The sequence below is a fragment of the Aquarana catesbeiana genome, linkage group LG13, assembly GCF_042186555.1.
Source record: "Aquarana catesbeiana isolate 2022-GZ linkage group LG13, ASM4218655v1, whole genome shotgun sequence".
Lineage (NCBI taxonomy): Eukaryota > Metazoa > Chordata > Amphibia > Anura > Ranidae > Aquarana > Aquarana catesbeiana.
The window spans coordinates 34,981,625-35,009,573 of NC_133336.1; the positions used below are offsets into that span (position 1 = coordinate 34,981,625).

Genomic DNA, 27,949 nt, shown 5'->3' on the forward strand with positions numbered 1-27,949 from the left:
GTTTCAATTTTTAATTAGGAGTGTCATCCATTTGTGTTTTTATACCTGCCAGGAGTTAAAGTGTTACTAAACCCACAACAGTAAAATCAGTCTGTATATGCAGAAAAGCATGCTTGTTATATACTCACTGTGGAACCTAAGGGGTTAATCCTCCGCATTGTGTAAAAAGACTGTTTGATCTCCGATCCTCCCTTTCTTCCAGAGTCCCCAAACCATCTTCACATAGCACAGAGGCTAGAGGGACAAGCTGCACATGCTCAGTTTGGTGTGTATCGCTAGAGATTTTTTTTTTCTCTTGGGAGGGTGCATGTGATCAGCACAGGGCCAACAAGCACTGTCCAGACAGAGGGTCAGGGGTCCTGCACTGCAGCCTCATAGGACAATCAGGGAAAAATGAAAACTCCTCCTACAAGCTTTAACCAGACACTGATATAAGTCTCACGACTGCTATATACTGCTGATGAGAAAAGGCAATAAGCAGTTTATATTTACTAAAATAATTGCATTTCCATGTCCTGTGTACTAGAGGTCGACTGATATATCGGCCAATATTTGGTGCTTTTTACTTAATCGGCATCGGCCGATTGTGCTGATAAAAAAGGCCAATATAACTCAGCGACTTGCAAATGACTTCTGAAGTCAATACAAGTTGCCTGTATTCTTCTGTGAAGCACTTCTCTCCCCTCTCTGGGCAGCCTGCCAAGTCTGATAAAAAGAACCTGAAGGATACAATGTTTACACTTATGAATGGACTAAACTCTGTGTGTAGAAGCTCTCAGTTTAACCATTTAAAGACTAAGGCCTCTTTCACACGAGGGATCCGTATGTCCGTTTTTCATCCTTCCGTTTTCGGATGAAAAACGGACATACATTCATCCCTATGGAGCGTCGGATGTCAGCGGTGACATGTCCGCTGACATCCGACCCGCTCCGATCCGAAAAGTGTAACGGAGGAAAAACCTACTTTTCCCTCCGTTTTCGGATCGGATCGGATGACGACGGACACCACGGTCCATCATCACCCGATCCCCCATAGGGGAGAGCGGCGCTCTGACAGGTCCGTCGCTGCACAGCGTGCAGCGATGCACCTGTCATCTTCCTGCTCAGCGGGGATCGGCGGAGCGATCCCCGCTGAGCAAGCGGATGTTCACGGAGCGGATCATGACTGATCTGCCCCGTGTGAAAGAGGCCTAAATCTTTTCTGACACTTGTTGCTTACAAGTAAAAATCCTGTATTTTCTGCTAGAAAATCACTTAGAACCCCCAAACATTATATATATATATATATATATATTTTTTTTTTAGCAGAGACCCTAGGGAATAAAATAGCGGTTGTTGCAATATTTTATGTCACACGGTATTTGCGCAGCGGTCTTTCAAACGCAATTTAAAAAAAAAAAAAATATACACTAATACATTTTTAAAAAAACTAAGCAGTAAAGTTAGCCCATTTTTTTCGTCCAAAAGTTTTGATTACCTGTTTTTGTGTATTTATTTTTAAGATATATATTTTTTTTATCCAAATTCTACATACAAGTGAACTGATTGGAGGTTTGTTTTGTTTAATAAATGTTAAAATGTAAAAAAAATTCTGTATCACTTTAGGTTGCTTTCACACTGCAGCGGGCATGCGTTGACGGTAAAATGCTGCTAGTTTTAGCGGCGCTTTACCGTCATTTTAGCGGCGCTATTCGGCTGCTAGTGGGGAGCTTATAACCCAGCTAGTGGCTGAGGAAGGGGTTAAATGCGCCCCTGAAGCGCCGCTGCCGAAACGCTTTGCAGGTGCTTTGGCAGCGGTGCGCATTCATTTCAATGGGCAGCAGTGGTGGAATAGCGGTATGCACCACTCCAAAGATGCTGCTGGCAGGGCTTTTTTTTAACATCCTGCCAGCGCATCGCCTCAGTGTGAAAGCACTCGGGCTTTCACACAGACTGCAGGGGAGCCGTTTTACAGGCACTTTACAGGTGCTATTTTTAGCCCAAAAGCGCCTGAAAAACGCCCCAGTGTGAAAGGGGTCTAACTGTTAAATTTTATGAGATGAAGGAAAAAAAAAAAAAAAGAAAAAAAAAAAAAAAATCGGCCTTATATATCGGCCCAAAAAAAAAATCGGCATCACATATCGGCCATCGGCCACTGCGATTTCTAAATATCGGCATCGGCCAGAGAAAAACCCATATCAGTCGACCTCTACTGTGTACTGTAAGAGACCAGATTTAGTGAATGCAGGTTCTGGGTTTAGTAATACTTTAAACGGAAATGTGGCAACATGCAGGGCAAGCACAATTCTACATATCAGATGATGCACCGATAGTGAACATGATAATATGTAAAGTCACACAGCAGTAATTATATACTAGAAAGTCCGTACCTCTTGTTTCGAATGGTTATCCTGCTTTGAGTGGTTATCTTTTTTCAAGGTTACTTCAGGAGCTCTCTCTTTTCGGGGGATGTGTATTTTCGGTGAAGTAAGCGAAAGTTCATAGAGATCATCAAGAGGATCATAGGTGGTTCTCCTTTTTTCAGGCTGAGGATCTGATGTTTTCCTTGCCTGGTCTGCTCCGGGAAGCCTCTGCTTGGCCAACTTTGGACTGGTGGCTTTAGCAGCAATTCTTTGGCTTTCTTGGGGTATTTCATCCTCTACATCACCAACATTCTCCTCAAAAGTCCTCAAACTACTGGTGCTCAAGGAGTCATCAACAGCAGACAACTTGTCCTGTAAATTCTGCATTTGCTTCCGACCTAGATCTAAAAAACACAGAAAAAAAAAAAAAAAAGAAAAATAATCCTAAAGCATACCTGTCACCTGGTAAAGTCTGCTAAACTGCTAACAAGCAGGCAACCAGAGGTGTGTACAAAAAAGGACAATCTTCTTCAAGCCACCTAGAAGCATTGAAACCACAGTTTGAAGGTATTGGCAGGCACTGCTAGGAATCCGAATATTTATCATGTTTCGAGAAGAAAGCGTTTTGGGACAGGAATTCATAAAGTAGAATGCAGTTTAACCACTTCAATACCGGGCACCTTCACCCCCTTCCTGCCCAGTCCAATTTTCAGCGCCGTCACACTTTGAATGACAAATGTGCGGTCATACAACACTGTACACAAATGACATTTTTATAATTTTCTTCACACAAATAGAGCTTTCTTTTGTTGGTATTTAATCACCGCTGGGGGGTTTTTTTGCAAAAAAAAAAAAAAAAAGTTTTGTTTTCTGTCAGAAAATTTTGTAAATATGTAATTTTTCTCCTTCACTGATGGGCACCGATAGGCTGCACTGATGAGCACTGAAGGGCACTGATGGGGTGGCATTAATATGCAGCACTGATGGGCACTGAAAGGCATAACTGAAAGGCACAGACTGGTGTCACCAATGGGCACTGTTGGGGATACATTGTAATCAGTGCACTGCACCGATTACCTTTACATGTCTTCCCTGTGAGGAGATGCCACCGATTGGCTCTCCTCACCTCGCACTCTGTCAATGTGAGGAGAGGAGAGCGATAAACGGCACGTCCTTGTTTGCATGTGATCAGCTTTGATTGGACACGGCTGATCATATGGGTAAAAAGCCACAGCCACGATCGCTGCCAAACTGGGCGACATCATATGACGACGTCCCAGAACAAGAGCCGCACTGCTCCTACGGTGGGCGGCAAGTGGTTTAAGAGGCTCACCTAAATTATCACAGTATATTTGGTAAGAGTTCTACTTTAATCCCTTTAGAAGCCACCCTGGCATTCAAGAGGTTCAGCCGCAGCTATAAACTTACTATTGTTTTTTTTTTTTTTTTTTGTTTGCCAGCAAACGGCCATCATGTAAAAGTGATCATTTTCAGAGTACAGAAAAGGTAACGCCTGTCACCCACCCAGGAACATAAGAGGCCTGTTGGCCCCTTTGTGATAGCAAAAAAATTAATGAAAAAGAAAAAAATAGAAGAAAATAGCAGAAAAAGAAAAAAGAAGAAAAAAGAAATAAGCCCCGTCCGCTCTCCGAATACATATATGTGTATGTAGGCTGTGCTTGATCCACACGTGAAGTGTCACCGCAAATGTCAGAGTGAAAAAAATAATTGTAGGGTCAGAATGTTTTGCCCTGGCTTGGGCACATACAATTTTGTGGTAGTAAAGACATTTTTTAACTTGTATCTACAGGTAAGCCTATAATAAGGCCTACCTGTAGGTACAGTGAAAATCTCCAAACTTGTGCCGTTTTAGGAGATATTCACCCTGGATGCAGCCAGTGACGTCACAGATGCATGCTCTCTGAAGGACCAGTATACCGCGCCAGACCTTCAGAGCGCCGTGCCACAGCAGAGGGCTCCCGCATGCATGCTCAAGAGTGACGTCATCGCGGCCCTGGTCACTCATACAGCCGGAGCCTATGAACCCGGAAGGAAGACCAGGGGAAAGCAGCGTCAGCGGTGACAGTGCACCGCAGAAGGGCTTCATTCTAAGGTGAGTATTTCACATACTTGCACATTATGCCATTGCCTTGCAGGGAATTTTTTTTTTTTCCTTTAACCCATTGGCGCCTGCTGCCACTGGCCTTTTATGGTGTTTTCTATGCCGGGAGGCGGGCAGGACTTATAACCATGTGACCGCCATGGCTTGCTGTCATATGATCGGAAAACTCCCAATCGCAAGTAGCGATCGGGAGTTTTCCATGAGCCGCCGGTCACCGTGCCAATGTGCACGCTCTCGGAACAGCACTGTTGGCGCTATTACATGCAAATATGCGGCTGCTCACCGACAAGGTCTGATTGCCGAGAGGCTGCATATTTGCATGCACTTGGCGCCAAAAGGTCAAATGATGCAGTTTACTACCGCTTTAACGTGCTTAGCATCAATTTACTCAATGCAACAACATCAGAGCCTTAGGTAAACCTGGAAGCAATCCAGTCCGATCGGTGGCTGGGCAAGAAACCGAGTGATGGCAAGATGGCCCCCACTGGGCTCTATGCTCTTTGGAGGACCGGAGCGACGTCTGACATCACTGCCGACTCTCATCCTTAAAGGGATTTTTTTTTTTTCTTAAAGTCAAAATTACATTTTTTTATTCTACTAAAAAGTAAATGAGAGATCTAGGGTCTTTTTGACCCCAGATCTCATAATAAAAAGAGAACCTGTCATGCTTATTTCTATTACAAGGGATGTTTACATTTCTTGTAATAGGAATAAAAGTGATCAAAAAATAAATAATTAAAAAAGGGACAGTGTAAAAATAAAAAAAATACAAATGTAAAGCGCCCCATCCCTTCGAGCTTGAATGCATACATGAGTTGCGCCCGCATACGTAAGCAGTCTTCAAACAAAATGTGAGGTATCACCGCAATCGTTACAGCGAGAGCAATAATTCTAATGCAAGACCTCCTCTGTAACTCCAAACTGGTACTCTGTAAAAATTTTAAAGTGTCGTCTATTTTTAAGTATCGTAGCTTGTCGCCATTCCACGAACATGTGCAATTTTAAAGCAGGAAATGTTCGGTATCTATTTACTTGGCGTAACATCATCTTTCACATTATACAAAAAAATTGTGCTAACTTTACTGTTTTGGTTTTTTGAAGTTAAAGTGTATTTTTTTTTAATAAAAAATTGTGTGTGAAAGACCGCTGCGCAAATACAGTGCGACATAAAATATTGCAATGAACGCCATTTTATGCTGTCTGCTAAAAATAAATAAAATATATATATTACATATTTTCATAGGTTCATTTTTTTACTCATTAACCACTTCAGCCCCGGGAGGGATTTACCCCCTTCCTGACCAGAGCACTTTTTACAATTTGGCACTGCGACGCTTTAACTGCTAATTGCGCGGTCATGCAATGCTGTACCCAAACAAAATTTGCGTCCTTTTCTTCCCACAAATAGAGCTTTCTTTTGATGGTATTTGATCACCTCTGCCGTTTTTATTTTTTGTGCTATAAACGGAAAAAGACCGAAAATTTTGAAAAAAAAATGTGATTTTCTACTTTTTGTTATAAAAAAAATCCAATAAACTCAATTTTAGTCATACATTTAGGCCAAAATGTATTCGGCCACATGTCTTTGGTAAAAAAAATGTCAATAAGCATATATTTATTGGTTTGCGCAAAAGTTATAGCGTCTACAAACTAGGGTACATTTTCTGTAATTTACACAGCTTTTAGTTTATGACTGCCTATGTCATTTTTTGAGGTGCTAAAATGGCAGGGCAGTACAAAACCCCCCCAAATGACCCCATTTTGGAAAGTAGACACCCCAAGGAAATTGCTGAGAGGCATGTTGAGCCCTTTCATTTTTTTTTTTTTTTTTTGTCCCAAGTGATTGAATAATGACAAAAAATAAATAAATAAATTCACAAAAAGTTGTCACTAAATGATATATTGCTCACACAGGCCATGGGCATATGTAGAATTGCACCCCAAAATACATTCTGCTGCTTCTCCTGAGTACGGGGATACCACATGTGTGGGACTTTTTAGGAGCCTAGCCGCGTACGGGGCCCCGAAAACCAAGCACCGCCTTCAGGATTTCTAAGGGTGTAAATTTTTGATTTCACTCTTCACTACCCATCACAGTTTTGAAGGCCACGGAATGCCCAGATGGCATAAAACCCCCCCAAATGACCCCATTTTGGAAAGTAGACACCCCAAGCTATTTGCTGAGAGGCATGGTGAGTCCATGGAATATTTTATATTTTGACAAGTTGCGGGAAAGTGACAAGTTTTTTTTTTTTTTTGCACAAAGTTGTCACTAAATGATATATTGCTCACACAGGCCATGGGCATATGTGGAATTACACCCCAAAATACATTTAGCTGCTTCTCCTGAGTATGGGGATACCACATGTGTGGGACTTTTTGGGAGCCTAGCTGAGCCATTTTATGGCCTTCAAATCACAGTTTTGAAGGCCATAAAATGCCAAGATGGCACACCCCCCCCAAATGACCCCATTTTGGAAAGTAGACACCCCAAGCTACTTGCCGAGAGGCATGGTGAGTATTTTGCTGCTCTCATTTGTTTTTGAAAATTAAGAAAGACAAGAAAAAAAAGTGAGGTCTGCAAAATACTCACCATGCCTCTCAGCAAGTAGCTTGGGGTGTCTACTTTCCAAAATGGGGTCATTTGGGGGGGGTTTTGTGCCACCTGGGCATTCCATGGTCTCCAAAACTGTGATAGGCAGTGAAGAGTGAAATCAAAAATTTACGCCCTTAGAAAGCCTGAAGGCGGTGCTTGGTTTTCGGGGTCCCGTACGCGGCTAGGCTCCCAAAAAGTCTCACACATGTGGTATCCCCGTACTCAGGAGAAGCAACAGAATGTATTTTGGGGTGTAATTTCACATATTCCCATGGCATGTTTGAGCAATATATCATTTAGTGACAACTTTGTGCAATAAAAAAAAATAAAAATTTGTCTCTTTCCCGCAACTTGTGTCACAATATAAAATATTCCATAGACTCGACATGCCTCTCAGCAAATAGCTTGGGGTGTCTACTTTCCAAAATGGGGTCATTTGGGGGGTTTTGAACTGTCCTGGCATTTTATGCACAACATTTAGAAGCTTATGTCACACATCACCCACTCTTCAAACCACTTGAAGACAAAGCCCTTTCTGACACTTTTTGTTTACATGAAAAAAATTATTTTTTTGTAAGAAAATTACTTTGAACCCCCAAACATTATATATTATTTTAAAGCAAATGCCCTACAGATTAAAATGGTGGGTGTTTCATTTTTTTTTTTTCACACAGTATTTGCGCAGCAATTTTTCAAACGCATTTTTTTGGGAAAAAACACACTTTTTAAAATTTTAATGCACTAAAACACACTATATTGCCAAATGTTTGATGAAATAAAAAAGATGATCTTAGGCCGAGTACATGGATACCAAACATGACATGCTTTAAAATTGCGCCCAAACGTGCAGTGGCAACAAAATAAATACATTTTTAAAAGCCTTTAAAAGCCTTTACAGGTTACCACTTTAGATTTACAGAGGAGGTCTACTGCTAAAATTACTGCCCTCGATCTGACCTTCGCGGTGATACCTCACATGCATGGTGCAATTGCTGTTTACATTTGACGCCAGACAGACGCTTGTGTTCGCCTTTGCGCGAGAGCAGGGGGGGACAGGGGTGCTTTTTTTTTTTTTTTTTTTCTTTATTATTTTTTTGCTTTTTTATCTTATTTTTAAACTGTTCCTTTCATTTTTTTTATTTTTATCATTTTTATTGTTATCTCAAGGAATGTAAATATCCCCTATGATAGCATTAGGTAGTGACAGGTACTCTTTTTGACAAAATTGGGGTCTATTAGACCCTAGATCTCTCCTCTGCCCTCAAAGCATCTGACCACACCAAGATCGGTGTGATAAAATGCTTTCCCAATTTCTCAATGGCGCTATTTACATCCGGCGAAATCTCATGAAATGCTTGTAGCTTCCAGTTTCTTAGGCCATAGAGATGTTTGGAGCCACTCTGGTCTCTGATCAGCTCTATGGTCAGCTGGCTGAATCACCGGCTGCATTCTCAGGTTCCCTGTTGGGACAGGAGAGCCAGAGAAAAACACGGAAGACGGTGGGGGGGGCATTCCCTCCCACGGCTTGTAAAAGCAGTCTAGAGGCTAATTAGCTGCTAGGATTGCTTTTACATGAAAGCCGACCGCTGGCTGAAAAGTATGATACCAAGATGATACCTAAACCTGCAGGCATCATTCTGGTATAACCACTCAAAGTCCAGCAACATACCAGTACGTTGCTGGTCCTTGTTGGGCATATATTGTAATCTTTTTTTTTCATGCAGCCTGTGGGCTGAGCGAAAAAAAAGAGATTGATCGGTGGGTATGCCCACCATTAGAATACCTCCCTTCATCCACCCACTTCTAATGATGGGCATACATGCACCATTTATATATGCCGAAGCATGGGGGCATCCGCCCCAAAAGGTAGGAGCAAATCGCTCCTCCGTCCCTGCTGCCCCCATGCTTCGGCATATATCACCTCTGCTGGAGTCACGGCTTTATATATCGTGGGAGCAAACGCTTTTGCTGTCAAGATAAATAAATTTGCGCTGCAGCTGAATGGCGTACCTGGAGACAAAAAAATGGTTATCAATAAAGCACAGTAAACAGTAAAGTATAAAAAATTGCATACCTGAAAAGCAAACATGATAAAACATAATAACAATAAAACATTGCAGAATAGAATACAGTAAAAAAGAGCAGAACAATAGAGAGAATTGCTGCAGATACATCTTTTTTGGGGGTTCGCTGGGTAGGGGTACTCGGGAGGACATAAAGAAAATGCCTCTCATGCAGCCGACTGCATTTGGTTGGGGATGTGAATGGGGGAAGTACGGGCGCTGCAGAAGTGGTGGGTTCCCAATTAGGATTGGCGAATGCAGCAGGAAGGGCACTATGGGCACGACGGGCCTGTGTTTGTCTTCTTCTTGGTGACAGCGGGACACTACTTGAGCTTGCCACCTCACCAGCTTGAACTGCACTTATGGGACTCGCCACGTCACCAAGTGTTACTGCAGTGCTGGTTTGACTACGACCGGGGTGTACTACGCCGCTGGTGCTTGCCAGTTCACCAAAAAGCTACCAAAAAAACGGTTAGCGATCGCAGGGATCAGGCCTGACTCTGCGAACGCTGCAGTTATGCGTTTAGTGCTTTGTAAGTGACAGTGATCGATCGATACTGCACTTGGGTGGGCTGGGCTGGGCCGGGCGGAGGGGCAAAATGCAGGTGCTAGCAGGTATCTGGGCTGATCCCGCTAACACTGCGTTTTTGGGAACCCTTAACTGCTGGGGACGCTAGTATAGATCTGATCGGATCAGATATTGATCCGTTCAGATACTATACCACTAAGGGAGGCGTATGCTGCGTGCGTGGGTGTTAGCGGTACTGGCGCTAACCTGACGCTGCCTGGGGCGACGCATATCACCGCCGGGTGATCAGGGGGCTAAACCTTTATTCGGTAATAAACGGCGGGTGCCCTGACACTATAAAAAAAAGACGAACTAACCAGCGTCACCCTTAACAGTTATACGGTGATCAGTGGTGAAAGGGTTAACTAGGGGGCCATCAAGGGGTTAAAACCTTTATTAGGTAGTATATGGGGGTCCCTGTCGCTATAAAACGCTGACGGCGAACCTATATATTTACCTCCCTAACCAGCGTCACCAATACAGCGATCAGAAAAACGATTGCTTAGTGACACTAGCGACGGGGGGTGATCAAGGGGTTAAAACTTTATTAGGGGGGGTTAGGGGGGTATCCTAGACCTAAAGGGGGCTAACCCTAACTGCCCTACCACACTGTCACAAACTGACACCAATGCAGTAATCAGAAAAAAAAAAACTGCTTGGTGTCAGTGTGACGGGGGGGGGATTGGGTTGGGGCGTGATCAGGGGATGATGGGGGGTGTAAAGTGTATCTGGTGTGTTTTACTGTGTGTGTAGTGTTTGTGCACTCACATCGATGTCTTCTCTACTCGGCACCGGAATGGAAAATACCGAGCCGAGGAGCGATGACATCACTTCCTCTGCCGCTGTTTACTATACAGCAGCAGAGGAAGAATCTCATTGGCTGGGAGTGATCGCGAGGGGGTGGCCACGAATGGATGGCCTCCCCCTCACTTCTGATCGCTCCGGGACAGAAGCCGACCGCCTCGGGCACGGGGGGGAGGGGGGGGGGGGTCCGATTGGACCCCCCGCCCGCGGGAGGCAAGTGACGTACCTATACGTTACTTTGCCTGCCCGTGCCATTCTGCCGCAGTATATCTGTGTGAAGCAGTCGGCAAGTGGTTAATGTACACACAGCACCCCATATTGACAGACAGAAAAACACAGAATTGTTGACATTTTTGCAGATTTATTAAAAAAGAAAAACTGAAATATCACATGGTCCTAAGTATTCAGACCCTTTGCTCAGTATTTAGTAGAAGCCCCTTTTGATCTAATACAGCCATGAGTCTTTTTGGGAAAGGTGCAACAAGTTTTTTCACACCTGGATTTGGGGATCCTCTGCCATTCCCTCCTTGCAGATACTCTCCAGTTCTGTCAGGTTGGATGGTAAACGTTGGTGGACGGCCATTTTTAGGTCTCTCCAGAGATGCTCAATTGGGTTTAAGTCAGGGCTCTGGCTGGGCCATTTAAGAACATTCACGGAGTTGTTGTGAAGCCACTCCTTCATTATTTTTGCTGTGTGCTTAGGGTCATTGTCTTGTTGGAAGGTAAACCTTCGGCCCAGTCTGAGGTCCTGAATACTCTGGAGAAGGTTTTCATCCAGGATATCCCTGTACTTGGCCGCATTCATCTTTCCCTCAATTGCAACCAGTCGTCCTGTCCCTGCAGCTGAAAAACACCCCCACAGCATGATGCTGCCACCACCATGTTTCACTGTTTGGACTGTATTGGACAGGTGATGAGCAGTGCCTGGTTTTCTCCACACATACCGCTTAGAATTAAGAAGAAATGGACAGCACCTGAGTTAAATATATGAGTGTCACAGCAAAGGGTCTGAATACTTAGGACCATGTGATATTTCAGTTTTTCTTTTTTAATAAATCTGCAAAAATGTCAACAATTCTGTGTTTTCTGTCAATATGGGGTGCTGTGTGTACATTAATGAGGAAAAAAATGAACTTAAAATGATTTTACACAAATAGTGAAAAATTTAAGAGGGTCTGAATACCTTCCCTCCCCAAATTATATATATATATATATATATATATATATATATATATATATATATATATACACACACACACACACACACACACACACACACACATATATACATATACACATATATATATAATTTTTTTTGTTTGTTTTTTTTGTTTGGGGGTATATACTCAGGTATAAGCAGAGTTTTTCAGCACATTTTTTGTGCTGAAAGTGCCCCCCTCGGCTTATACTCAAGTCACTGCCGTCTGCCTACCTGATCAGCATGTCATGCAGTCAGACGACGGCCATTCCAGTGTACAAAAGCCACGCCTCCTCCATGTCCTCGTCTGTGATAGGCGGAACACTCAGTTTCCCAGCAGTGAGTCAGTGTTCCGCCTATCACGGACGTCCTCTCATCCTCATCCCATGGACAAGGATGAGAGGATGTCCGTGATAGGCTGAACACTGACTGCTGGGAAACTGAGTGTTCCGCCTATCACAGACGAGGAGGCGGCGCGGCTTTTGTACACTGGAATGGCTGCCGTCTGACTGCATGACACGCTGATCAGGTATGCAGATCGGCACAGGAAGGCTGCAATGGAGGACACAGAGAGGTTGCAGATCTGCACAGGGAGGCATGCACTGGACACAGGGAGGCATGCACTGGACACAGGGAGGCATGCACTGGACACAGGGAGGCATGCAATGGACACAGGGAGGCATGCAATGGACACAGGGAGGCATGCAATGGACACAGGGAGGCATGCAGCTGCAGATGGGCATTGTTGACCCTCTTTTCCACTTACAGTAGCTGCTGCATTTCTCACCCCCGGCTTATACTCGGGTCAATAAGTTTTCACAGTTTTTTGTGGTACATTAGGTGCCTTGGCTTATACTTGGGACGGCTTGTACTCGAATATATGAATATATATATATTTTGTTTCGGGGGTTCGAAGTATTTATCTAGCAAAAAATACAGATTTTAACTTGTAAGCAACAAATGTCAGAAAAAGGCCCGGTCTTAAAGTGGTTAAATGATGAGGTTTACTACCATTTTAACATGCTTAGCATCAATTTACTCGATGCAACATCATCTTTTAAGCCAAGTTCACACTAGTACCTGGCAAGGGAAACGATCTAAGTGTGTTTCACACACACACACACACACACACTTGGCTCCTGGAATTTGCCCACCCCTGCACTTCTCCCCTACATGCCCACCCACTTCATTACACCATTAGGTTTACTGTAATATTGTTCTTTAAACACCTGCAGCTGCCACATCATACATAATAACATCACACTCAAGCAAGTCCATCCATGTTCATGCAGATTTACTGTGGTTACTACAGAGCATGCAGATGAAGCAGAAAGACAAACCATTAGGGTTCAAGAAAGGTGGTGTTATCAAACAGCATTACAGAAGGACAGGTCCACTTCAAACATGAGTGCGCTAGGTAAAAGAAGGGTACAATCTACCAATAAGTATGTGAAGGGAAGGAAGCTTTTGTGCAAAACACAGAAGCAATAGATTATGGAGAGGAATGATGATATTAGCACACAGAAGCAGTCTGTGTTGGAAGGTCTGCACCTTCATAAATCACTTACTGGTTTCTTGTTCACTGGCTCCATTGGGGGCATTAGAGATGGCGCTTCTTGGCAGTGGCATGAAATTAAGAAGCTTTGAAATAGGTACACCTGTAGATAACCCCATATTGTTGTGGTTATGATTGACAAGTTTAACAAATAAAAGATATTCTGCGCAATGCTGATCCCAAAGGAGTCCTACTGTTTACAATTCTTTCTTGAGCATTAGGGACCATTCACACCAGGGACGGTAGGACTGTGCTGGGCCGTCTTGCTCAGCACGGTCCCATTGGAAGGCAAGGAAATTTGCGTTGTTTACAATCAGCTCAGTTAACACCACTGTACTGTATATATATATATATATATATATATATATATATATATATATATATATATATATATATATATAGGCTGGGGAAAAAAACGATTTATATCTTGAATCGAGTTGAGAGGTCAAATTGATTCAAAATTTAAGCAAATTGTTTTTTTTCACCGCGCCGGTCCTGAGGCGCTGCGGGCATGAGTTTTTAGGTGAGGCCGCGGCTTCGGCCTAATCCGTGAGGCCGGACGCCGAAAACTAGGCCAAAGCCGCGGCCTCGCCTAAAAGCTCATGCCGCAGCGCCTCAGGACCGGCGCGGTTTCCAAAGAAAAAAAAACTCGATTCGAATCGTGAGTTTTTTTTTAAGAGAATCGAAGATTTTTTTTTTTTTTTTTAAAGAAAATCTCCCAGCCCTAAATACTTTTTGGCTGAACTAGTGGGTTTGAAGAGGCGTTTTTCAGATATTTATCTAATATATCTATCTAATATATCTATCTATCATATCTAATATATCTATCTATCATATCTAATATATCTATCTAATATATCTATCTATCATATCTAATATATCTATCTATCATATCTAATATATCTATCTAATATATCTAATATATCTATCTAATATATCTATCTATCATATCTAATATATCTATCTATCATATCTAATATATCTATCTATCATATCTAATATATCTATCTAATATATCTAATATATCTATCTAATATATCTATCTATACACATACAGCTGAAAAACGCCTCTTCAAACCCACTAGTTCAGCCAAAAAATAGAGCTGCACCAAAATTTCGCCCACCGAAAATTATAGGCAGAAAACTGTTTTTTCATTTGGCCAAAAGAAAAAAACAGCCGAAACCGAAAGGGAGCGTGGTCTGCCCCGTGTGCCGCCCATTGCGGGGGTGTCATCAATGTCGCCCTATCCTCCACTCCCTCCTCCTCCCCTCCCTTTTCCTCGCGATCTCTGCGTGTCGCAGAGCTGAATAGCCCAGGTCGTAGTAACAATGTCCCGCCTCCTGTGACAAACAGCACACTGATCAAATGCCGGGACATTGAATCAGTGTGATGTGATCACAGGAGGAGGGACATTGTTACTGCAACCCAGGGGAATTCGAATCCAACTGCGTGACACACGGAGATCGCCGCTGATCTGGGCACAGGCAGGCTGCATATGATTGGCACTGGTTAAACTGCTGGGCACTGGTAGGATGCATATGATTGACACTGGTTAGGCTGCTGGGCACAGGCAAGCTGCATATGATGGGCACTGGTGAGGCTGCATATGATGGGCACTGGTGAGGCTGCTGGGCACAGGTAGGCTGCATATGACGGGTACTCAATAGGAAGATGAGAGACACCAGACCCAACAATGCAGATGAGCTGAAGGCCGCTACCAAAGCAACCCGGGCTTCCATAATACCTCAGCGGTGCCGCAGGCTGATTACCTCCATGCCACGTTGCATTGATGCAGTAATTCATGCAAAAGGAGCTCCGCCCAAGTATTGAGTGTATACTATACTGTACATGGACATACTTTTCTGTAAGCCAACATTTCTGTATTAAAAATCCTTTTTTTAATTGGTCTTATGTAATATTCTAATTTTCTGAGATACTGAATTTTGTGTTTTCACTAGCTGTAAGCCATAATCATCAAAATTAAAAGAAAGAAATGCTTGAAATACATCACTCTGTGTGTAATGAATCTATATAATATATATAAGTTTCACTTTTTGAATTGAATTACCATATTTATCGGCTTAGAAACACGCTTAATTTTAAGAGGGAAGTTTCAGGAAAAAAAAAAAAAAATTAAATAATGAACTTCGAAGCAAAATAAGGGTCAGTGCCCATCTGCAGCCTCATCAGTGCCCATCAATGCAGCCTGATCAGTGCCCATCAATGCAGCCTCGAAATTGCAGCCTGATCAGTGCCCATCTGCAGCCTCACCATTGCCCATCAATGCAGCCTCACAATTGCAGCCTGCAGCTGTATACACATGTAGGTGTAGAGGTGTGTGTGGTCACGTGGTAGGTGCTTTTTCTGCAGCCTCACGTCATATAACACAGAGCGGAGATCTCCTGCTTACTCTGTGACCTCTGTAATACAAAGTCCAGCCTCCTGGACCAGCTCCTATGATAGACAGAACACTGGTCCAATACCGGGACATGTGAAGTCTATCATAGGAGCCAGTCCAGGAGGCGGGACTTCAAATAACAGGGGCCCCTGAGTAAACAGGAGACCCTCCTGGTGGCTCATGCTTACCGCGCCCCCCCCCCCCCCCCCCTCCGAGGCATCCCAATGCAAATATCGGCATATAACATGCACACATGGTTTGCAAGCGACTTTAAGGGGGAAAAAGTGTGTGTTTTACGCCGATAAATACGGTAACTTTTTGATGATACTCTAATTTTATGAGATGCACCTGTATAATCGTTAACAATAACATAAAAAAAATTACCTGTCGAATCCCTGACAACGAATGTTTTGGGGTGTCTACTACCTATAGACATGATAAAGGAACACTTTGGGGATGATATCCCCTCTAAAGAGACACCTGGTAGGGTCCCATAACAGATCATCTCACCTTTTTCTTGGTTATTTAAAAAAACACCCTTAAAGCCATTGGGGTGCCAAGGTTTAAGGGGGCTATTCCTGGTCCTCCGAGGCATGGCGTCCTTGGCTGCATAAGGTTCTGTACTTTGCCTCTCCAATCTGGAGAAAACAGAGCTAATATCCGAGAAGTCTGGTGGACCAACGCTGCCCGGAATCAACGTTGATTGAAGCGTTGTGCTTAGAGCGCTTGTTCTAGAGGGTCTCTGAATGGATAGACTCTGCTGCCATCGTTCCCTTATTTCTCTCAGCGAAGTGTGTGTGTTTGGAGGGATGGAGTCCAGAGGAACAGAACTTGTCTCAAGATCCAGGCTGGAGAGAGATTTTATGTGCGGCTTTTCTACAATTCTCAGGACCTTCATTTCCCAATAAGATTCTCAATGCTGGTACTCCCGGAAGCCTTTGTCAGTATTATTCCCTGAAGCTTTTACAACGATGTCTTTTGTCATTGCAAGTCTTTCTGTAACTCATCATAGGGCCAGTGTCAGTTCTTCCTAGGAAGACAACATAAAGCGGTTACTTTTCTGAATAAAACTGTACCAAAGAACAAGACATTGTACACAGAACAATGAGATACAAGGTATGAAGAGCAAAGGAGATACAAGGTATGAAGAGCAAAGGAGATACAAGGTATGAAGAGCAAAGGAGATACAAGGTATGAAGAGCAAAGGAGATACAAGGTATGAAGAGCAAAGGAGATACAAGGTATGAAGAGCAAAGGAGATACAAGGTATGAAGAGCAAAGGAGATACAAGGTATGAAGAGCAAAGGAGATACAAGGTATGAAGAGCAAAGGAGATACAAGGTATGAAGAGCAAAGGAGATACAACGTATGAAGAGCAAAGGAGATACAACGTATGAAGAGCAAAGGAGATACAACGTATGAAGAGCAAAGGAGATACAACGTATGAAGAGCAAAGGAGATACCACGTATGAAGAGCAAAGGAGATACCACGTATGAAGAGCAAAGGAGATACCACGTATGAAGAGCAAAGGAGATACAACGTATGAAGAGCAAAGGATATACAACGTATGAAGAGCAAAGGAGATACCACGTATGAAGAGCAAAGGATATACAACGTATGAAGAGCAAAGGATATACAACGTATGAAGAGCAAAGGATATACAACGTATGAAGAGCAAAGGAGATACCACGTATGAAGAGCAAAGGAGATACCACGTATGAAGAGCAAAGGAGATACCACGTATGAAGAGCAAAGGAGATACCACGTATGAAGAGCAAAGGATATACAACGTATGAAGAGCAAAGGAGATACAACGTATGAAGAGCAAAGGATATACAACGTATGAAGAGCAAAGGAGATACCACGTATGACGAGCAAAGGAGATACCACGTATGAAGAGCAAAGGATATACAACGTATGAAGAGCAAAGGAGATACAACGTATGAAGAGCAAAGGAGATACAACGTATGAAGAGCAAAGGAGATACCACGTATGAAGAGCAAAGGAGATACCACGTATGAAGAGCAAAGGAGATACAACGTATGAAGAGCAAAGGAGATACCACGTATGAAGAGCAAAGGAGATACAACGTATGAAGAGCAAAGGATATACAACGTATGAAGAGCAAAGGAGATACCACGTATGACGAGCAAAGGAGATACCACGTATGACGAGCAAAGGAGATACCACGTATGACGAGCAAAGGAGATACCACGTATGACGAGCAAAGGAGATACCACGTATGACGAGCAAAGGAGATACCACGTATGACGAGCAAAGGAGATGCAACGTATGAAGAGCAAAGGAGATGCAATGTATGAAGAGCAAAGGAGATACCACGTATGACGAGCAAAGGAGATACCACGTATGACGAGCAAAGGAGATACCACGTATGACGAGCAAAGGAGATACCACGTATGACGAGCAAAGGAGATACCACGTATGACGAGCAAAGGAGATGCAACGTATGAAGAGCAAAGGAGATGCAATGTATGAAGAGCAAAGGAGATACCACGTATGAAGAGCAAAGGAGATACCACGTATGACGAGCAAAGGAGATACCACGTATGAAGAGCAAAGGAGATACCACGTATGAAGAGCAAAGGAGATACCACGTATGAAGAGCAAAGGAGATACCACGTATGAAGAGCAAAGGAGATACCACGTATGAAGGGCAAAGGAGATACCACGTATGAAGAGCAAAGGAGGAGCAAAGGAGATACCACGTATGAAGAGCAAAGGAGATACCACGTATGAAGAGCAAAGGAGATACCACGTATGAAGGGCAAAGGAGATACCACGTATGAAGAGCAAAGGAGGAGCAAAGGAGATACCACGTATGAAGAGCAAAGGAGATACCACGTATGAAGAGCAAAGGAGATACCACGTATGAAGAGCAAAGGAGATACCACGTATGAAGAGCAAAGAACAAACTGTATTTAAAGTGGATGTAAACCATCACATATACCCAGAGAAGTGAACAGCCTCAGATGATACACAGGGATGAAAAAGATTCTCCTACATATGTTGTACCTGTTTATCTGCATTCCTCTTTTTAAATGGGCAGATTGCGTTAAAGAAAATCTTTCTTTATCTGTCAGCAGCAGAGAGAAGGGGGCGGAGAGACTGCAGGTACACTGTGTGAAAGCTGATTGGAGAAAAGGCACACAGCAGAAGAACTATGTTGTGAATAGACAAGCTACGTTCTGAGCTCCCCTCACAAATTTTAATCTCATGGAGGTTGGGAAAACTTCTCAGAAGTGAACGAAGCACCAGAGAGAAACAACACTTTGAGCTTTGGAGAGAGATAAGTAAACACTACAGATATGCATTATATCACCAAAAGTATTGGGACGCCTGCCTTTACACGCACATGAACTTTAATGCCATCCCAGTCTTAGTCCATAGGGTTCAATATTGAGTTGGCCCACCCTTTGCAGCTATAACAGCTTCAACTCTTCTGGGAAGGCTGTCCACAAGGTTTAGGAGTGTGTCTATGGGAATGTTTGACCATTCTTCCAGAAGCGCATCTGTGAGGTCAGGTACTGATGTTGGATGAGAAGGCCTGGCTCACAGTCTCCACTCAAATTCATCCTAAAGGTGTTCTAGTAGGTTGAGGTCAGGACTCTGTGCAGGCCAGTCAAGATCCTCCACCCTAAACCCGCTCATCCATGTCTTTATGGACCTTGCTTTGTGCATTGGTGAGCAGTCATGTTGGAACAGGAAGGGGCCATCCCCAAACTTTTCCCATAAAGTTGGGTGCATGAAACTGTCCAAAATGTCTTGGTATGCTGACGCCTTTAAAAGAAAGTAAACCCCGATGGGTTTTACTTCCTATATGTCCCCCTGCAAAGTAAAAGCATAATGGGCTAGTATGCATTGCATACTAGCCTATTATGTGCCGCTTACCTGCAAACAAAGCCCACGGTGTCCACGGACTCTGGCTCTGACTGGCCGGAAGCCACGTGATGTGACATGGCACGGAGATTCGTTTCCTTACAGCGTATGCGCCGATTACATCATTGGCGCAGTGCACAGGAAATATTTCCACTACCTATAGGTAAGTCTTATTCTAGGCTGACCTAAAGGTAAAACTTACAAATGTGGGGGTTTACAACTTCATCAATGTGGTTGTATAGACAGAAGGTTTTCTATCTTAATGCATTCTAAAAAACCTTCTGTGTGCAGTAGCCCCCCCACCATCATACTTACCTGAGTCCATCTCGATCCAGCGATGTTGCATGAGAGACCCAGCTGCCCGGGACTCTGCCTCCTCATTGGCTGAGACAGCAGTGCGGCACTATTGGCTCTGGCTGCTGTCAAAGTCAGTGAGCCAATGAGGAGAGAGAAGGGGGCTGGGTCCGTGTCTGAATAGACATACAGAGCAGCAGCTGGGCTCGGGTGCCCCCCCCCCCCATAGAAAGCCGCTTGCTGTGGGGGGCACTCAACAGGAGGGAGGGGCCAGGAGCACAGAAGAGGGACCCGAGAAGAGGAGGATCGGGGCTGTTCTGTGCAAAACCATTACACAGAGCAGGTAAGGAGAACAAAAATAAAAATTTAAAAAAAGGAGACTTTAATATCACTTTAATGCTTAAAGCCAACCGTGTCATTCTCATCCATCTGCACAGTGGCCGGGCCTCAGCCTGTTACACTAATACACATATATATATATATATATATATATATATATATATATATATATATATATAGGGCTGGGGAAAAAAATCGATTTAAATCTTGAATCGAGTTGAGAGGTCAAATCGATTCAAAATTTAAGCAAATTGATTTTTTTTCTGATTCTTTTTTATTGTTCACAGCGCCGGTCCCGAGGAGCTGCAGGCAGGAGTTTTTAGGCGAGGCCACGGCTTCAGCCTAGTCCGTGAGGCCGGACGCCGCGGCCTCGCCTAAAAACTCCTGCCTGCAGCTCCTCGGGACCGGCGCGGTGTCCACAAAGAAAAGAAAACTCGATTCAAATCGTGAATTGAGTTTTTTTTTTTTAGGAAAATCGAAGATTTTTTTTTTTTTTTTTTTTTTATTTGATCACCTCTGCGGTTTTTATTTTTTGCACTATAAACAAAAAAAAAAAAAAAAAAGAGCGTAAATTTTGAAAAAAAAAAAAGTTTTACTTTTTGCTATAATAAATATCCCCAAATTAATTTTTTTCATCAGTTTAGGGCAATACGTATTCTTCTACATATGTTTGGTAGAAACAAAAATCACAATAATCGTATATTGATTGGTTTGCGCAAAAGTTATACCGTCTACAAAATAGGGGATAGATTTCTGGCATTTTTATTTTTTTATTTTACTAGTAATGGCGGCGATTTTTATCGTGACTGTGACATTGCGGCGGACACATCTGACACTTTTTTGGGACCAGTGACGTTTATACAGCGATCAGAGCTAAAAATAGCCACCGATTACTGTATAAATGTCACTGACAGGGAAGGGGTTAACACTAGGGGGGCGATCAAGGGGTTAAAGCGGAGCTCCACCTTAAAAAAAAAAAAAAAAATTAATAAAAGCCAGCAGCTACAAATACTGCACCTGCTGACTTTTATTAAATGGCCACTTACCTGTCCCGCGGGAGTCTATTCTAGGAAGTGGGTGCAAATACCTGTATTAGACAGGCATCTGCACCCCCCCTCCCCCCTGAAAGGTGCCAAATGTGACACCGGAGGAGGGTTCCAAAAAGCGGAAGTTCCATTTTTGTGTGAACCTCCCCTTTAACCCCTTGATCGCCACCTTGTGTTTAACCCCTTCCCTGCCAGTTTCATTTATACAATAATCGGTGCATTTTTATAGCTCTGATCGCTGTATAAATGACAACGGTCCCAAAATAGCGTCAAAAGTGTCCGATGTGTCCGCCATAATGTCGCAGTCACGATAAAAAAAAAAAAAAACGCAGATCGCCGCCATTACTAACTAAAAAAAATGAATAAAAATGCTATAAATCTATCCCCTGTTTTGTAGACGCTATAACTTTTGCGCAAACCAGTCAATCAATAAACGCTTATTACGATTTTTTTTTTTTTTTTTTACCAAAAATATGTAGAAGAATACGTATCCAAACTGAGGAAAAAATGTGTTTTTTTTATATATTTTTGGGGGATATTTATTATAGCAAAAAGTAAAAAATATTGCTTTTTTTTTTTTTGTCGCTCTTTTTTTGTTTATAGCGCATAAAATAAAAACCGCAGAGGTGATCAAATACCATCAAAAGAAAGCTCTATTTGTGCGGAAAGAAGGACGTCGTATTTTGTTTGGGTTCAATGTCGCACGACCGCGCAATTGTCAGTTAAAGCGACGCAGTGCGTATCACAAAAAAGCACTCTGGTCAGGAGGGGGGTAAAATCTTCCGGGGCTGAAGCGGTTAAAGTCACATTGAAATGAATGGGAGGCGGTTTTTCGGAGGCGATTTCCAGCCTCCAGTCTCAGTGTGAGAAATACTGGAGTTCGGATAGAAAGGGGTCAGAGCTCACAGAGCACTGCGGACCAATCAGGGCTCCGTGCTGACCCGACTTCACAGCCACCAGCCCCTCCAATGGGTTCTGTTATAAACACAACACAACTTCGCTCTCACCGTTCCCGCCAGCTGCGCTCCGCCCGCCGTTTTCATACCATTTCAACTTCAACCCCAGCTCCTCACAGATTGGCCGCCCCCTGTCCGTGACCTCACATCCGGTCCCGCCCCCACCCCCCCGGAAGCCGGCCGTGACAGCTTAAAGGCGACAGGAAGCGCGCAACCGCCATCTTGCTCTAGGGCATAAGAAAAAAAAAAAAACAAAAAAAAAAAAAACACAACACTCCCCGTTCTCGTCCGTTTTAGCCTCTTAGACCTACAGCTTGTTAGGCTCGCTCTAACGAACCAAGCCGGTTTCCCGGAATAACGAACGTTTTTAAACAAGCGAGCTCCCGCAACGGGTAAGTTCAGAGCTGCTGGTGGCGTGCCCTCTACTAAGATGGACGGCGGGGACTCGGCTTCAGTCTGTGATTGAGGAAGCTGAAAAAAAAAAAAAAAAAACTCCCCGCTTCAAATAGAAGGAAAGAGCCGCCTGTACGGGCGCTTGTCAGTGAGGAGAGGAGAGGAGTGAGGCCGGCTCTGAGGTGAGGTGAGGTGGTTGTGTTATGTTGCTGAGGCGGGTGATGATAGAGAGGAGGGGGGTGAGAGGATAGAGGGGCCCCCCCTTATCTATCACTGCATGGTGTGTTCACCTCCTGGAGGTCTCTCACCCCTCCTCCACCTCTCTGTATTCTTCTCAAAGTAAACTAGAACTACACACAACTTTCTGCTTAGTTTTGGGGGGAGGGGTGATGGGGTTATAACCCCTGTCAGATTTTTTTTTTTTTTTTACTGTATTGCTGTCTGTGTCCTCATTAGGGAGATTCACCCTCTCTTCTTTGTGCCATGTTTACCGTCATCGCCAATAGCAACAGAAAATCCCACAATTTTTGGGTTGCTGCAACTCGGGATGGGCTCTGGCGTGTTCGGATCGAAGCCGATCGTAGTGCGTGTGCGGGAAATAACTCGCTGCCTGGGATTGTCACCAGGCTGGAGAAAAAATTCACCCCCCCGAGATTGGAGGAGACGATCCGCTCCTGTGGCCTGGTGGGCAGGAAGTCGAGTGAGGGCATGATGGGCCCCCCCCACTCCACTCTATGACCTTGGAGGACCGGAGCGACCTCTGACATCACTTCCGCCCTTAAAGGGACTTTTTTTTTTTTTTTCTCCATATTGCTTTTAAGTGTTAGGTTACTTTCACACTGGGGCGGGTCTGTTAGCGGTAAAGCGCCGCTAGTTTTGGGCGGCGCTTTACGATCATTTTAGCCTGAAAAGCCCTGCTAAAATGGCGCCAAAACTAGCGGCACGTTACCGTCAATTTAGCAGGGCTTTTCACTCGCTATTGGGGTGCCTTTGACCCCCCCCCCCCCACTAGTGGATGAAGAAAGGGTTAAAGTGGATGTAAACCCAAAATTTTTTTTTTTTTTATGTCATAATATAGAACAGGGATATGAAATTAGCGGACCTCCAGCTGCTGCAAAACTACAAGTCCCATCATGCCTCTGCCTCTGGGTGTCATGCTAGTGGCTGTCAGAGTCTCGCTATGCCTCATGGGACTTGTAGTTCTGCAACAGCTGGAGGTCCACTAATTGTATATCCCTGATGTAGAGTATAAGATTTCCTATCATTTGAGCCCAGTCTTGCCACAAAGAGTTAATCCAGCTCTGAGCAATCCTCTTTTATTGTTCAGTGAGATAAAACTTGACAAACTGAGAAAAACTTTGTCAAATCCTCCCCCTTGCTGTGAGTGACAGGTGATTTACATATCTCGTGCACTAGGCTAAGACATGCATTATTTTTTAATTCCCACCCCCACTCCTTTCTTCAGCAGCTCTGCAAGGATTGGCTGTTTCACATCTCAGCATGATTGGGCATGCTGAAGTCATGTGGTTACTTTCCTGTCTTTTCACTGGATGTTAGAGATCATAGCAGAAGTTCAGTGTAAGAAATACACAGGAGAAAATGCATATTGACAAGGGGAGTGTAGAGAGGTGGGCGGGGAGTGTAGAGAGGTGGGCGGGGAGTGTAGAGAGGTGGGCGGGGAATCTACTGACATCACGACTCCACCCACCGAGCTCCAGACAACAGACCCGCCCACAGAATCTGCAGTTTTTCGGGTCTCATAACAGACAGAGGGGAGACAATTGACAGGTAAAGATACATGCAGGAGGCGTGTATATCCTTATAGATAACCCCTATGGCAGGAGTTTAGAAAGGATGACATTGGGTTTACATCCACTTTAAAGTTAAAAGCACCCGTGTTTGAGGCGCTTCGGAAATGCTTTTCAGGCACTTCGTTCCAATGGGTGGGTGGGGGGGATGGGCGGTGGAGGAGCGCTGCATACACCGCCCCAAAAAGATGCTCCTTGCGGGACTTTTTTTTTCCTGTCCCGCAAGCGCACCGCCCCGGTGTGAAACCGCTCCGGCCTTCACGCTGGGGAGGCGCGAGAGGCACTTTACAGACGCTATTTTTAGCGCTAAAACGCCTGAAAAGCGCCTTCAGTGTGAAAGGGGTCTAAATGACATCTGAGGTCTTTTTGACCCCCGGATCTCATATTTAAGAGGTCCTGTCATGCTTTTCTTCTATTACAGGGGGTGTTTACATTCCTTGTAATAGGAATAAAAGTGATCCAAAACATTTTTTTTTTTAAAAGGACAGTGTAAAAAGAAAAAAAGAAAACTTTTTTTTTTTTCTGTACCACTTCGTCCAGCCGTGCTCGCACGCAGAAGCGAACACATACGTAAGTCGTCTTCCCCCCCACATATGTAAACTGTTCAAACCACACATGTGAGGTATCGCCGCGATCATTAAAGAGTGAGAGCAATAATTCTAGCCCTAGACCTCCTCTGTAACTCAAAACTGGTAACCTGTAGAAATCTTTAAACGTCACCTGTGGAGATTTTTAAGTGTCAAAGTTCGTCGCCATTCCACAAGCAGGCGCAATTTTGAAGCGTGACATGTTGGGTATCAATTTACTCAGCGTTACATTATCTTTCATAATATAGAAAAAAAATTGGGCTAACCTTTATTTTTTAATTTAAAAAAAGTGTTTTGTTTTTTTTCCCCAAAAAATTGCGTTTGTAAGACCGCTGCGCAAATATGGCGTGACAAAGTGTTGCAATGACCGCCATTTTTTTTTCTGGGGTGTCTGAAAAAAAATATATCATTTTTGGGGGTTCTAAGTAATTTTCTAGCAAAAAAAAAAAAAAAAATGATTTTAACTTGTAAACAAGTGTAAAAAATAGGCTTGGTCCTTAAGTGGTTAAATCAGAATATATATATTTTATGAATTTAATTAATTTTTTTTTAATCAAGTTTAATCTATCCAAATATAGTTTTCTATTTAAGATATATTAATAATTTTATTCAGCATTAAATGGAGCTTAGTTATGTAACATGAGGCTGTATATTCTGCAATATTTACATTTTTAGTAAACTCTCAATGAATGCAAGCTGAGATAACATGCACTGCATTGATGCACTCGAACAATTTCACAGTAACCATGAGATAAAACAAAGTTCAGGAATATTCCTTTATCCCATTGTTTTGCAAATCTATGTACACTACAAACTGTATGATTGGTGGAGATGGGTTAGGGCATACCTAGTATTGTTTTATTCTGCTGGCCATCCCAACATCCCCCCCCCTGACGGGTGGGGGGGGATGTTCTGTTTACTTTCCTTTCATCGAGTCCGGCGAGGGCAGAGACCGGTGGAGGGTCCCCTTGCTGATAGACCGGGGGGGTGCGTGTGCGGGGCTGCATTAGGCAGTGTGGTGTCTCTGGCTTCCAGCTTGTGTCTTCTTCCAGGTCCTGAGTGGTGGGTGACGTCGCTCCCAGATGGGGCAGGACTTCTGGCGGCGTGCAGCAGCTTCCAGTTCTGGCCGTTGGAGCGCAGGAGGGGGAGGTGGCCTCGGTTGGTGCATTTCTGGTCTTGCAGCGGCAAAAGGACTGTGAAAATATAAAATAAGACTGCCAGACGTCTGCTGGAACCCTGGGAGAGATGGAGCCAAAGGAACCGGCGGCAGTGGTGGGAGCAGGAGCCACAAGCACCAGCCAGACCCAGGTAGGAGAGGCAGTGGCCTCTGTTGGTTAACCTGGGTCATATACGATTTGTCCCTCCCTATGGGTTTGTACAGCAGTGATTTTGTGGGATATGGTTTTTGTTTACTGAATGTTTTGAGATCTGCTGGAGAGGAGATGCAATTTGTAAATGTATTGATGGTATGTTTTGTCTGCTTGGTATATTTTCAGACAAAAGTTATAGAAAAGACTTAGCATGTTTCCCCTCCCCCCCAAGAAAAGACGTGCTTCATGTAAAGCTTCCCGTAGGGAGTCTTGGACCAAGCCATTGTGTGCAGGTCTTACATAGCGGATTTGGTCAGAGAGGAGACTTCCACTTATTCACCCTTCATTCCGGAAGGAGATGGAAGACACCTTTCAGTCCTGCTCCTATCTGGACAAATGTTCTGTGGCACAATCAACAGAGGGTTCTCCTCCCTGCCCTCAGATGTCCTCTGTAGCTTGGACAGTGGTTAGCGAGTCAGCGGAGGAGGAGAAAAGTGGGTCTGTAGGGTCAGACGAGGGAGAAGGTGAGGAAAAAGTGGTAGCTTCCTCCTGTTAAAGGTTGTCCTTGGAAGAGGTAGACGACCTTTTAAAGACCATACTCACGACCCTAAATATCATGGAGGATAAGACCCATTTGTCACTGCACGACAAAATGTATCGGTATGGATGAGGTCAAGCATCGGGTATTCCCGGTACACAAGATATTAACAGAAGCTATAAAGAGGGAGTGGAAGGACTCAGAGAGGGCCCCCTTTTCTCCAGGTCTCTTAAAAGGTGATTTCCCGGGTCTGTCCTCAGTACTACCCGATCTGGGAAAACTGTCAAGAAAGGCTCATTGATAGATAATGAATGAAGTTCACTGACCCTTCTAGCCGAGGTGACCGCTATCAGTGTTAATTTTAACAACCAAAATGTAATTGTGGCTTCTTCTGATGGTTCGATAGGTCTTCTGGTCAGACCCTGCAAAACAACTGATAAATCCCATTTGGGGAAAATCTTAAATGGAACCAGCCTAGCCCTAGCTAGTGCTTTGAAAAACCTGATGATTAAAGGGTCTAGATTTAACCTACTCTCTAGAAAAACTGACAGTGCCGCTACCCGAACTTTTAAAAGGTATTGGCTGCCAAACCCTTCTCCATTCCGTCATGGAGAAATTCGAGAATGGAAATGTCCTGTGGATCGCAACTTTTTGACACACACCAGTAGTAAAAGCACTTCCGCATTTTAATATAAATGGCCCTTGTGACCTTCTGTCTGCTGTTTAGCAGGGTACAAACTATACTGTTAGACAAACCCTTACTCCTCAGGATTTGCTCCTCAGAATCCAGGCTGCCAGCCTGAGGTGACCTATATCAGGGTGCAGAAGGGAACCCTGAGACAGCAGGTCCCTCTGAACAGGAAGCAACCAATAGGGTTCTACCGCTAGTTTTAATAGGAATGAAAAGCAAGGTCTCTTGGGCTAATACAGAGCTACTAGAATCAGGGTTGTATTCTCTCCCTGTACTTTCCTGAGCACTAAAGGAATCATCTGCACAGGGGGAAAGGCGTAACACGATTGGAAGGTCCAGCGCTGAGCTAATGCGTCAAGACTGGCCGCTTGGTCCTGCCTGTTCAGGGAAAAGTAGACTGGAACATTTGCAGGTTGACTGGGGGGGACAAAACACCCCAGTT

The 27,949-nt window shown here is 43.9% G+C and overlaps 2 protein-coding genes across 8 annotated transcripts in view; one reads left to right on the top strand and one right to left on the bottom strand.

Moving 5' to 3' along the window:
* Positions 1-22,360, bottom strand: part of MIS18BP1 (MIS18 binding protein 1) — an 87,626-nt gene extending 65,266 nt beyond the window's left edge. The window contains exons 1-4 of one of the 4 annotated variants that reach the window (XM_073609870.1): positions 22,232-22,360; positions 16,158-16,677; positions 13,262-13,351; positions 2,370-2,746 (exon numbers count right to left, since the gene is read on the bottom strand). In XM_073609870.1, the coding sequence (XP_073465971.1) occupies positions 2,370-2,746; positions 13,262-13,351; positions 16,158-16,545 (855 nt within the window). In that variant the 5' untranslated portion in view covers positions 16,546-16,677; positions 22,232-22,360. Of the gene's footprint in view, positions 1-2,369; positions 2,747-13,261; positions 13,352-16,157; positions 16,678-18,681; positions 18,824-22,231 lie in introns of those variants that run through there. The other 3 variants (XM_073609871.1, XM_073609872.1, XM_073609873.1) reach the window with 3 other exon arrangements.
* Positions 22,343-27,949, top strand: part of LOC141117180 (uncharacterized) — a 42,996-nt gene continuing 37,389 nt past the window's right edge. The window contains exons 1-2 of one of the 4 annotated variants that reach the window (XM_073609874.1): positions 22,343-22,755; positions 26,021-26,276. In XM_073609874.1, coding sequence (XP_073465975.1) covers positions 26,214-26,276 — 63 coding nt within the window. In that variant the 5' untranslated portion in view covers positions 22,343-22,755; positions 26,021-26,213. Of the gene's footprint in view, positions 22,761-26,020; positions 26,277-27,949 lie in introns of all 4 variants that reach the window. The other 3 variants (XM_073609876.1, XM_073609878.1, XM_073609875.1) reach the window with 3 other exon arrangements.